Below are 11,121 nucleotides of genomic sequence, written 5' to 3' on the forward strand. Positions count from 1 at the left end.
AGGTGCAATCCTCCAGGATGCAGGTTACATCCATCTCTTATAGGAAACCAATAAGAGATCAAAACTCTCATTCGCACAAGATAAAATGAAGGAGAGAGCACACTCAATTCACCTATTATCCATTCACTTGGCTGCCGACACGTACGATACGTACCCATGTATCCAAGACATGCCCAGACTCCGTTCTAGATTTCCAAAAGCGATGGCTCTTCCAGACGACCGCTAGGCCCAAAAAAAGTGACATAGAAAAGAAGGTGCAAAAGTAAAGGCCACATGTGAATGCCCCTGCCAGAGAAAAAATACCCTTCGAGGCAAAAAAAAAGTTTTTAGATGAAATAGTGTAGATTAATTAAAGAACAGGTTTTAATTTGCACATGTCATCTCTTATCTCGTCCTTGAATTAGAAATACTTATAACAAGTATATCCGTTGCGCCAACATCGGTCAGCTGGTCCATGACAGTGGCGATGGAATTTTTCTCCACCATAGAACTCACCGCGACCCATCCGGCATCTTCGATAGGGGTCACCGTTGGCGCCCGTTTGCCGGGTGTGATCTCGCATGCAGCCGCTAGCAAGGGGCGGGGGACGTTGTATTGGCAGAGGACATATTTCTTAGCAGCTGGGACGGGAGTACAATTGTTTAGCTTATGCATGTGTAGGTGAGCTATGTTCGCGAGTAGACTTACTGATGACGCCGCGTATTCTGGATTCAATGAGCTCGACAAGCCCGTGAGTGGTTTTACGGGATTTGACAAGTACAGCTGTACTTTCGACAACGGTTCCTATGGCTTTTAGACCTGCTGCTTTCATTGTTTCCCCGGATTCTTAAGGAAAGAGCATTAGTATGGTTTAGATGGCACCATGCAATAGTCAAAGTAAATGCAATTCAAAAAATAATATACACACCAACTAAGTCTACAATGCCATCCGCGACGCCCAGTGCGCAAGCAGCCTCCACGCTGCCGCCAACATATTTGATTTTCGTACTTGAAGACTGTTTCCCCTCTAATTTTGCAAAGTACCCCTGTGTTAGCCCTGTGAAGCTGGTGACAACATGTTTCCCAACTAATTCCTTGGGATCCATTATGAGCCCCTTCTGTGGGACCTGGACTTGTAATTTGCAGCCACCAAATCCCAGATCAAGCATCTCTTCGACACCGGACACCTCGTCGGGCAGGAGGTTTGCATCATGTTCAGCCACTTGATCGCGGCCGGTGATGCCTAGGTCGACACGGCCCTCGCCAACAAAGGTGGGTATATCAGCTGCGGGGAGGAAAATGATGGCGATGGGGAGATTTTTGACAAGGGCGATGTCAAGGCGGGTTTCGCGGCGAAATTGGATGTCGGAGCCCGCCAAGAGGTCGATGGCAGCTTGCTGGAGGCGGCCCTCTGTAGGGAATTGTTAGACATGTTCTTTGGGTGTGTGTTTTTTCCTTTTTTCTTTTATTTCTTTTTTCTTTTCTTTTCTTCCCATCCCCTCCTTTTCTCCTGTTTCCTGCGTAATTTTGAAAAGGATCAATTGGGTCATCGGCGCTATTTGAGGGGTAGTGATTATATGGGGTCTTGACTTGCTTTTAGGAATTGCGAAGAGTAACCTTCCTTCTAGGCTTGCGTTTATATTAGAAAAATTTGGGCGTAATAAAGGGGCTCATAAGACAATGTACTTACTGATTGACAATATCCATCTTGTCGAATGGATGGATGTCTCTGGGGAAGGAGGAAGGTCGAGAGGTGGTTCCTGGCGGCGGTACAAGACAAATGTTCTGGTCAACGGATTTTTAAAAAAAATCGGAAGAAAATCCGAAATGGATTGGGCGGAAGATAATTGAAAGATAGGATAGTTAATATAAGGGAAGTAAAGCGAAAATATATGTATCGAGGAAATTAATTGAGGATAGCTATTAAAGTTAGCATAAGCACTAAGTACTGACAATGTTACAGGAGTTAAATACTCCGTGGTGTAAGTTATTATGAACTGGTCCGGCCTGAAATTCATTGAGTGATCAACGCAAAGTCAAAAAACCAAGCAAGTAGTTAACTTGTGTTAAATAAGAGCAGTCGGAACCATCTGTGCCAGCCCTTGTAGCAAAATACTTAGGGTAAATTTCTAAACTCGGCAAATTGATGGGATGCAAGGTCTTTTCAGTATCTAAAGCATATCTATAAACAACCGCTAATACTTGTGGTTCGCCATCCCCCAATTGCCAAGCATGCCCCCTTCCCAAAGTTGACAGGTTGTACCAAAAAGGAAATTAGGGCTCCAAATATAAGGTATTCCTTATTAAGACTAGCCTCATCGTTTTACGTGTAAACATTCCCTCTCAGTGTAATTCCTTTCTCCTCGGCAAAAGCTGCCTCCCACACAACCAATATAGATTCAGCAACATCCAACTTGCAACATCCCAACGACCTGAACAGCAAGAGAATTCAACTCCGTCGGCTCTTTTCGCATTCTCTCTCCGCCGTTGGACTCTCCACTACTCCGCTAGCATATCACATCGCCCATCATGGATACCTCCGGAAAAGTCCCCATCAAATTCGCTAAGGTGACTCGCGTTCTCGGCCGCACCGGTATGTCCTCTCTCTGCTAGATGAAAGTTCCTTGAAAATTCCTTTCCCTCCTCCTTTTCGTTGCTTGGAGATTATCTATGGCAGTCAGTTGTCTGTGTCGTTTGTGAAATTCAAATAAGACCGAATATCGAAAGAAAAGGAAGTTATTGAGGGGTTAAGATAGGACAGTTGGGACGGGCGGAATCTGGTTAAACGTAGAAACTTGCGACGCGCCGCAAGGGAAAAGCTTAGGAAAATATTTATGTATCTGACCTGTCCTCATTCTCGATTTATAGGTTCCCGAGGTGGTGTCACCCAGGTTCGCGTGGAGTTCATGGACGACACATCCAGAAGCATCATCCGAAACGTTAAGGGCCCAGGTATGCAGTGCATTGCAATATCCACCAGAAAGGAAGCTGATTATGTGGAATCTGATAAACTAACCTGTGTGCTTGCAAAACAATAGTAAAAGTCGATGATATCCTCTGTCTACTCGAGTCTGAGAGAGAAGCCCGCAGGTTGAGATAAGGTAGCCTTGCTGTAACTTTGGGCAAGAACCATTCGATCATTTTGTTATTATTTATTTTTTTTTTCTTTCGCCTTTTGTCCTTTCAAAAACTCGTTCTGGAAGTTTTCTGGAGTCCTATTTTCACCTTTACGATCGATGAACCGAAACTGGGATGGTGTGTGTGTATAGAGTGTGTAGTGAGACGGGTGGGATGATTGTGGTGGTTCAGCACCAAGTGTTGGGAGATGGTGGGCAATGTTTATCTACGATCTCGAAACACTCCTCAACTTCTTTTTGATGACAACATCGATTTGAAGGGTTCGGAATGAATGAAATTAAAGGCTGTAAAGTGGTAAACAAAAGGAAAGGCTTTCGGGAAAGTGGATTGACAGCTAAAACCAAGTGGAAATATTATGCTCTCTTTCTTTTTTCCTTGTTAAAGGCATGTCGCATTAGATTGAGTCAAGTGTCTAAAACATATAAACGAATCGACTCTGATTTGTTCCAATTTCCCTCAGTCCTTGCGTTTTGCCTTTTCCTCCTGCTCAACTTCATTTTCTGCCTTACAGCGAATAATATCCATTGTTGTATAGACGAAGCCCATAATCAAGATATTGAAACTATAAATTTGTCCCGTTACTTTAGTTACAATAATGGAAAGCTATAGAATTATAATAAGATTTTGGTCTGTCTACAAAGGGCTGATTTTAAAGGGCACATAGAGCTACAAAAAAGTATTGTTATGAAAGTGTAACTTTAACTTATACATCGGGCAAAGGCTTGTCCATTACCACAATATTAGTCAGAGTGGCATTCTTTAACATACAATACAAGCAAAAGTTCACAACTGCTCCAGGGCAACCAATATTCCTTCCAAAAGGGCAGAATCAACGGAGCCAGTCCCCGCACCAGCCGCACCGATCAGCCCCTTAACCACTTTAGCCAGTCCCAACACTTTCTTCTTCTTAATTTTCTCCTCTAATTCCGCAGATTTCGTCGCTGCCACATCTAGCACTGAGGACGGCACATTAGCTAACCTAGCTACATTTAGCCCATACGAGCGATGCGCCACACCCTCACCAACCACGTAAAGGAACGTAACATCCCTCCCATCCACACCAGACTCCATGAACTTCATATGCACATTCCGCAATTCTCCCTCTGGAAAATTGAGCGCTTGGCTACTCAGACTCTGATAATGGGTGATGAACAAAGTGAGACTTCGTAGATCGCGCACCATGTAATCCAGCACGGCCTGCGCAATAGCAACACCGTCATGTGTTGATGTGCCACGACCCAGTTCGTCAAGGATAACGAGTGAGCGTGGTGTTGCTTGCTTGAGAATATATGCCGTCTCAGACAGTTCGACCATAAATGTCGATTCTCCTGCTAACATGTTATCGAATGCGCCCATGCGAGTGTAGACGGCATCAAGCATGCCGAGTGTGGCAGAGTCAGCGGGCACGTACGAGCCAATTTGCCCCATGATAGTGATCAGAGCTACCTGTCGCACGTAGCTTGATTTTCCTCCCATGTTGGGACCCGTGACGAGAAGGGCGCGGGTCTCGTTAGTTTGCAGTTCTGTATCGTTGGGCACGAAGCTGTCTAACAGAACCTGTTCGACCATGGGATGGCGTCCCCGTTGGATGCTGATGCAAGTCTCGTCTGTGTATGTGGGTTTGACATAACCAGGCTGGCTCGCGACATTGGCCAGCGAGAGAAGGCAGTCAAGCGTCGCGAGCGCCTGAATACAATCGCGGAACTCCTGGTACTTTTTGGAGATGTCGGCAAGGAGTGCGAGAAATGCCTTATCGCATGCTGCGGCCAAGGCTTCCTTGAACTGCTCACGTTCTCGGATATACTGGACTACTTCTGGGGTGTGGAAGCGGGATACCTTCTTGGTGCCACTGATTTTACGCCAGGAGGCCGGTACCTTTTTAAGATTATAGGGGCTGTTCTCCACCTCGATCAAATATTCGATTCCTGCTACTGTGGCGTACTGCACCTTTTTCTTTCCCAGGATCTCCGCAGCAACAGCACAGTGTTCCTTGAGTCTATGCTCCACGTCTGCAATTCCAAGATTGGATTCTATAATTTCTTCCGTCTCTTCAGATTCTCGAAAAAAATTATACTTGTCGTCCTGTTTGGCGGCATGGGCATTTATCTTGTTGAGGTATGTCACGACATCCTCACGTATAGCAGGCAATGCTGCAATAACTGCATTGATCGTTGAGGACGAGAAACCCAAATCAGCAGGAGATTTGAGATGAAAAAATTCGTCCGAGATCAACTGCATTGTTTGCAAAACAGTGAGGAGTTCAGGCCGTGTGCACTTCAGAAGCGTGTTAGCTTTAGAATACAAACTGAACAGGCACTATTGTGCAAATCTCACCCTTCCATAGTATATCCGTATCAAACTCTTCTCCAAGTCAGCCTTTACCTTCGATAGGAGGCTTTTTAGCCGCTCAGTTGACACTGTACTGGCTGTATCTCGCAACTCTTCGATAGCAGCAATGCGCTCTTCAAGTTCGTTTTTGTTGAGCAAAGGCCTTCCAACCCATTTACGGAGTAAGCGTTGTCCAAATTTTGTTTTCGTCCGATCCAAGGTCCAAAATAGGCTTCCCTTTGACGTATGGTCTGTCTGGTTCTGATATATTTCCAAGTTCGTCAAGGTATTGCCATTTAACAGCATATGTGACCGGGCAGAAAACGGTTGAAAATACTTGGTCAGGTCGAATACATGCTCCAAACCATATTCAGACATGTAAATAATCATAGATGAAAGGCAAATAGTGACATCCTCCGGCAGCCTCAGGATTTTCTCTAGCAGATGAGTTGCTGTAACATCCCTGTCAGTCCCTCGGACTTTCATCCGACCGGCATAGAAGCTTGCGACGTGACTGTGAGATTCAACAGCAGCATTTTTCAGTTTTGAAACCCTCTCAACTCTCATTTTATCGCCGAAAATATTTGTTTTACTGCCTGATAAATGCTGCACCAGCTTTTCTGTAGCCTTCGACATCTCTCCCACAATTAGAAATTCACACGGTGCAATGTGCAACAGTCTCGTTTCGATTTCGCTCCTCATGAATCCATCTTCAAAATCGTCGTAGATAACATCTCCAGTGGCTGGTTGGACCGCTACGATTCCGACGTGGACTTTCTCGTCATTGCCCCAGCCTTTCGCGTTGCTCTCAGTCATACATAACAAGTAGCCTGTGGAGGTAGAAACACTACTCGAGTTACACCCAAGACCTTCTAGGTCCTCAATATCATCGATGTAGGTCCCCTTCGTATACAGGTTCGTAAGTTTGCGAACAAAAGGAGCATTTCTGTTGTCACCAGCAGCTTTCAGGGCGGCAGTTTCAAGCTGCCTAACCACACCAACTTTGTAGCCTGCTGCTACCAGCCGTTTAACATGGACATGTAATCTATGCACGGGAATACTCGCAGAGGCAAAGCGAGTCAAGTGAGCTTCGGACGGGTCTATCGGAAGAAAATTAACAGACCAGTTGATATCATTTCCTGGATCCCGTGGTGTTCACGAAAAAAATCGAAACAAAACGAGCAAAGACATCTAACTTACGGTCATCAAACCTGAACTTCCCAGGTATGCACACGATGCTTAACTCTTTCGCTGCCACGCGTGCGTCCTCACCAAAAAAACGAAACTTATACCCAACTTCCACGACAAGAACGGTATCCATATGCTTCTTCTTAATTTCGATGATTTGTCTCTCCATCGGTGTCAACTTGGTCGCGGGATTCTTCTTCGCCCCTTTCCCTTTCCGTGAAAGTGGGGGAACATCTTCATCAGCATCCGTATCACTTTCAGCGCCCTCCACAACCTCTCCCAGGGTCGCCAATGACGGAAGACAATCGGGTCCTCCCAACTTCTTCACAAATTTCTGATGCAAGGCCTGCTTCCTCATTCGTTCTATTTCATCATCCTCAGATTCTGCAACGGCGTCTCCACCTACATCCCCCCTTGGTTCGCTAGACGGTCGTACAGAGGAGCTATTAAACCTAAATTTCTCAGTTCGCGAAGTCCCAGATTTCATAGACCTCTTCATCATCCCTTCAATATCATCCACCATCTCTATATCCTTGGGTCCATGTCTTGCAGGTTCACCACTCCGTGTTCCCTTTTGGATGGCAGAAACATCGCTCTTACTCCTGACGCGTTTCCTGGATGGAAGCACAATCTCATCATCATCCTCCTCTTCAGCACAAATGTCTGTCCCATTACCAACACCCACAGGATTACCGTTTACCACCTCATTCTGCACATCCCTGTATACCTCCCTGGAGATTCCAACCGCTGAGCTCGAAAGGATATCTTTCTCTTCATTAGCAGTGGCTGAGGAGCCATTGGAAGCCGCAGGCTTCTTGGGAAAAAAGCTAGATATAGACTGCTGTTTACGTTTCATTTGCGAGGATTGTGGGGATGACATGGTCGTGCTGGGATGAGATCAGATGGGTTCGCCGCTGGTATTCAGGGTACATCCCATTTGAGAGAACAAAGAAGGTGGAAATCACAAAGTACGCAATCACAGATCCTATGCCTGGGTCAATATCAAAGCAGTACTATATGTAAGTGTGAGGATATGGACGTAGTCATACTCTACGTAATAAGTAACGTCTGATGCTTGGTTTGGAAAAAACACAGTAGGTTTATTTACTCCCCGTGGCGGCGCCAAGAAAGCGACGAAAATATTGTGTAAATTCCAAGAACACCAGCTAATTCAACACAACGTATATATCTACCTGCCTTCAAAAAAGAAGACTATCCCCAACAGGAGGTGAATGTATACTTCGAAGATGATATTGTGAAACTGACGCTCTAGTTCTTTATGTCGAGTTAGTAAAGCACTTACGAACCAAATCCCGAAGGTTTGACCGTTAGCGCTTGCGGTAAAATTGCTGTTTTGGGCCTAGATCATCAGAATCTTCATCAGGTAGTTATATAAATCTCCCAGTATTTCGAAAAAGGTCAGAAAAGGAGTAACAAGATGAACCAAATAATAGATTCTTCACCTGATAAAGCGATATTTTGATCTGCCTCTGAATAGTTCCATTTGAATTTGACCATTAGATTCAACAGCTGGCTGGTTAGTTAATGCGACTCACCACACAACAAGTTAAACTACTCAAAAAGCTATGCTTTTAATTCAATACACTCATATACATTCATCTTCAATGCATTCAAATGCCAAGTCAACAAGGCTCAAACTAAGCTTGCAATTGACGATCTAAGAGCTCAAATATCAAAAATTATACTACTACTGCTAAAAAATATTCAATTATTAAGAAAATATTATACTGATATTATAATAATATTCAAATTTCTTACAATAAAGCTATTATTAAATATAGAAAAGTTTATAAATATTTCAGAAGAATAACTATTGTTTTTTTATAAACAACTTACTATTTATATTTTTACTGTTATATTATAAATAATTCAAAGTGTTAAAGAGTGAATACAAGCTGTATAAAAAATATTTTCTATATTACTAATTGTTATATAATAAAATATTAAACTTGATTGAAGAAATGAGATATTAAAATCTACATGAATTATGATCAATTTATAAGATTATCTGATAAGAGATGAATTGAATTCTGATATTTTAAGATTATATACTAATCTTAGCATTAAGATCACAGAGTATATGTGATGTCAAGACTTTTTATAATAGCTTCCTACTATTATACTGCTTATTACACTGCTTATTAAAGTATTTTAAAATCAGCATCTTCTCATACTACTTATCAAAGTATTTTATAATCAATATCTTTTATAGAATTAGTATAAATCAATATTTTTCAAAAATCAATTCTTTAAAATCAATACTTTTTGAAGAATAGAATCAGTATTTTATAAAAAATTAGATCATTATATAACTAATTTTTTATTTTATGAAAAATTATAAATAAAATCTATGACTACTTATTTATATATATAAATACTTTAAATTCTCGAAGTTTTTTTAAAAAAATCAATGATTAGCTATTATTTAATTTTATATATATATTTCATTCATCACTATTATTTTTTTTTATAATACTTGCTGTATTTATATATCTACTCTTTTATAATTTTGATTATAGAGATTTTTATACTTTTTTTGATATTTATTTAATTCATTTTCAGTGTTTTTACAGTTTCTAATCACTATAATAGAAATTATCTATTAAGTCTATAATAATAAATTCAAAATATAATCTATAAATTAATATCTTATATATAATATTTAATTAAGAAGTATATATAAAAAAAATTCTCTATAAGTAATTATCAAATTTAACTTCAAAAAAAAATATTTAAGCATTTCATATATCAATTGATAAAGAAATTTAAAGAATTTAATAAGAAAATAATATTAAAATATATATAAAAAAAAATTTTGAACTATAACAGCAAGTCAATACTTATAATATAGAACTGTCTAAATAATAATATAGCTGTCAATCTCATATATAAATAGAGCTTTTCTCAAATTAATCTCTTAGAAATTATTTTAGTATTTAATAAAATAGCTTATTTAGTTGACAATTAAATATCTGTTTATTTGCACATAGATTGAAGCTGTGATATAATATCAAGATAAAATACTTTTTTTATTCTTTCTAAAGTAGATTTTTAAATGAAAAATCTTTGAAAATTCTTATCTACTTTTCTTTTTGAATCTCTAAAAAGATTGCTAAAGATGTTAGAAATAGTTAGAGAGTCTGATAGTTTATAAAAATCAGACTGAGATATGATAATTTTAATTGAGTGAAATATAAAGTCAGAGAATTCAATATTAAAAAAATAATTTTTTATGACAATTGAAGAGAATTCAGATCAAATATATCAAGAGATTACTGATCTAATAAATAAGATAAAAGATATTTTAAAAAGAGTTAGAGCAGAATAAAATGAGTAAGAAAAGTAAATAAATAAACTTGATTAGTAAGTGAACAGCTTGATAAAGAAATAAAACATCTTACAGTAAATTATAAATTATTTAATCTCTTAAATTAGACTGATAAACACTCAATAAATGCAATAATTAATTAAACTTAATGATTCTAAATATCTCATCAATGAGAAAGAATTGATATTTGAAAACTGACTTTTTCAAATAAAACACAAGTTAGCTATTAATGCAGATTACTTTTTAAGTAAAAAAAGCTGTATTATCTATATTGAAAACTAAACTGATGATAAAGCTATTAAATATTTAATCTTAAAAATAAAGTAAAATTATTTTGAGAAATTTAAAACAGCTGAGAGAGTGTTTAAGTATCTATAGAAAATATATAAAAATATTAATAAGCTTAAAAATATAAAAAATAAATACTGATAACTAATAATAAGAAATAAAGATAATTACTATATATTTATAATCAAGTTTCTGCATCTGACTAATGAAGTTTGAGTTTATAAGAAAGATTATAAAATAGATTTTCTATATAAGATTTTCTTTAATCTTCAATGTATAATTGCAGCAGTCTGTATCAATTACAGCATTTTTCATAAGATTTAAAAAAATATATATTAAAGTAGCTTATTATTTTAAAGATATATTTAGTCAAAGCAAATGATAACTACTTAATTATAAAAAAACTTCTACAATTTGAATCAATCATGAGAAAACTTTTTCAACTTAAAACTATAAATTAACTTTAATCATACTAACATATATAACTGAGAATATACTGAAGAATGAAGATTAAAAAAATATATAAAATGCTTTAATTATCAAAGTAAAGATTATATAACATAAAATTACTTATGAAAGTAAAATATAAAACTGAATAAAGTAAATACTGAAACTATTATCATCAAATGAGAAAAAAATTAAATTTAAGAGAAGACTTCTTCTTAAATAAAATAATTGTACTAGAAACTTTGAATATAAATCAGTTGATAAGTGAAAATTCTTTTACTATATATATCAAAGTAGCTTTTAATGAATATGCTATTTCTATAATAGCAATAGTGAATTTTAAAATAAATTACTATATTTTTATCAGTGCAAATTTTACATACAGATATATAATAGTCTAGAGA

The 11,121-nt window shown here is 38.2% G+C and overlaps 3 protein-coding genes across 3 annotated transcripts; 1 reads left to right on the forward strand and 2 right to left on the reverse strand.

Annotated features, from left to right (window-relative positions):
• Positions 1-384: 384 nt before the first annotated feature.
• PAAG_09095 (ATP phosphoribosyltransferase) lies at positions 385-1,997 on the reverse strand (the record flags this gene model as incomplete). The annotated part of the gene is made up of 5 exons (XM_015846730.1): positions 385-620; positions 688-825; positions 908-1,390; positions 1,670-1,764; positions 1,933-1,997. The coding sequence occupies 5 exons, from the start codon at positions 1,995-1,997 to the stop codon at positions 385-387; spliced, it is 1,017 nt and encodes a 338-aa protein (XP_015701886.1).
• Positions 1,998-2,508: 511 nt separating this feature from the next.
• On the forward strand, positions 2,509-3,079 carry PAAG_09096 (40S ribosomal protein S28; the record flags this gene model as incomplete). Its single annotated transcript, XM_002788953.2, has 3 exons — positions 2,509-2,572; positions 2,848-2,931; positions 3,018-3,079. 3 exons carry the CDS (start codon positions 2,509-2,511, stop codon positions 3,077-3,079), a joined length of 210 nt encoding a protein of 69 aa, XP_002788999.1.
• An 821-nt stretch (positions 3,080-3,900) lies between these two features.
• Positions 3,901-7,513, reverse strand: PAAG_09097 (DNA mismatch repair protein Msh3; the record flags this gene model as incomplete). Its single annotated transcript, XM_015846731.1, has 3 exons — positions 3,901-5,391; positions 5,452-6,545; positions 6,646-7,513. 3 exons carry the CDS (start codon positions 7,511-7,513, stop codon positions 3,901-3,903), a joined length of 3,453 nt encoding a protein of 1,150 aa, XP_015701887.1.
• Positions 7,514-11,121: the final 3,608 nt, after the last annotated feature.

Source organism: Paracoccidioides lutzii, assembly GCF_000150705.2.
Source record: "Paracoccidioides lutzii Pb01 unplaced genomic scaffold supercont2.78, whole genome shotgun sequence".
In the NCBI taxonomy this organism is placed as follows: domain Eukaryota; kingdom Fungi; phylum Ascomycota; class Eurotiomycetes; order Onygenales; family Ajellomycetaceae; genus Paracoccidioides; species Paracoccidioides lutzii.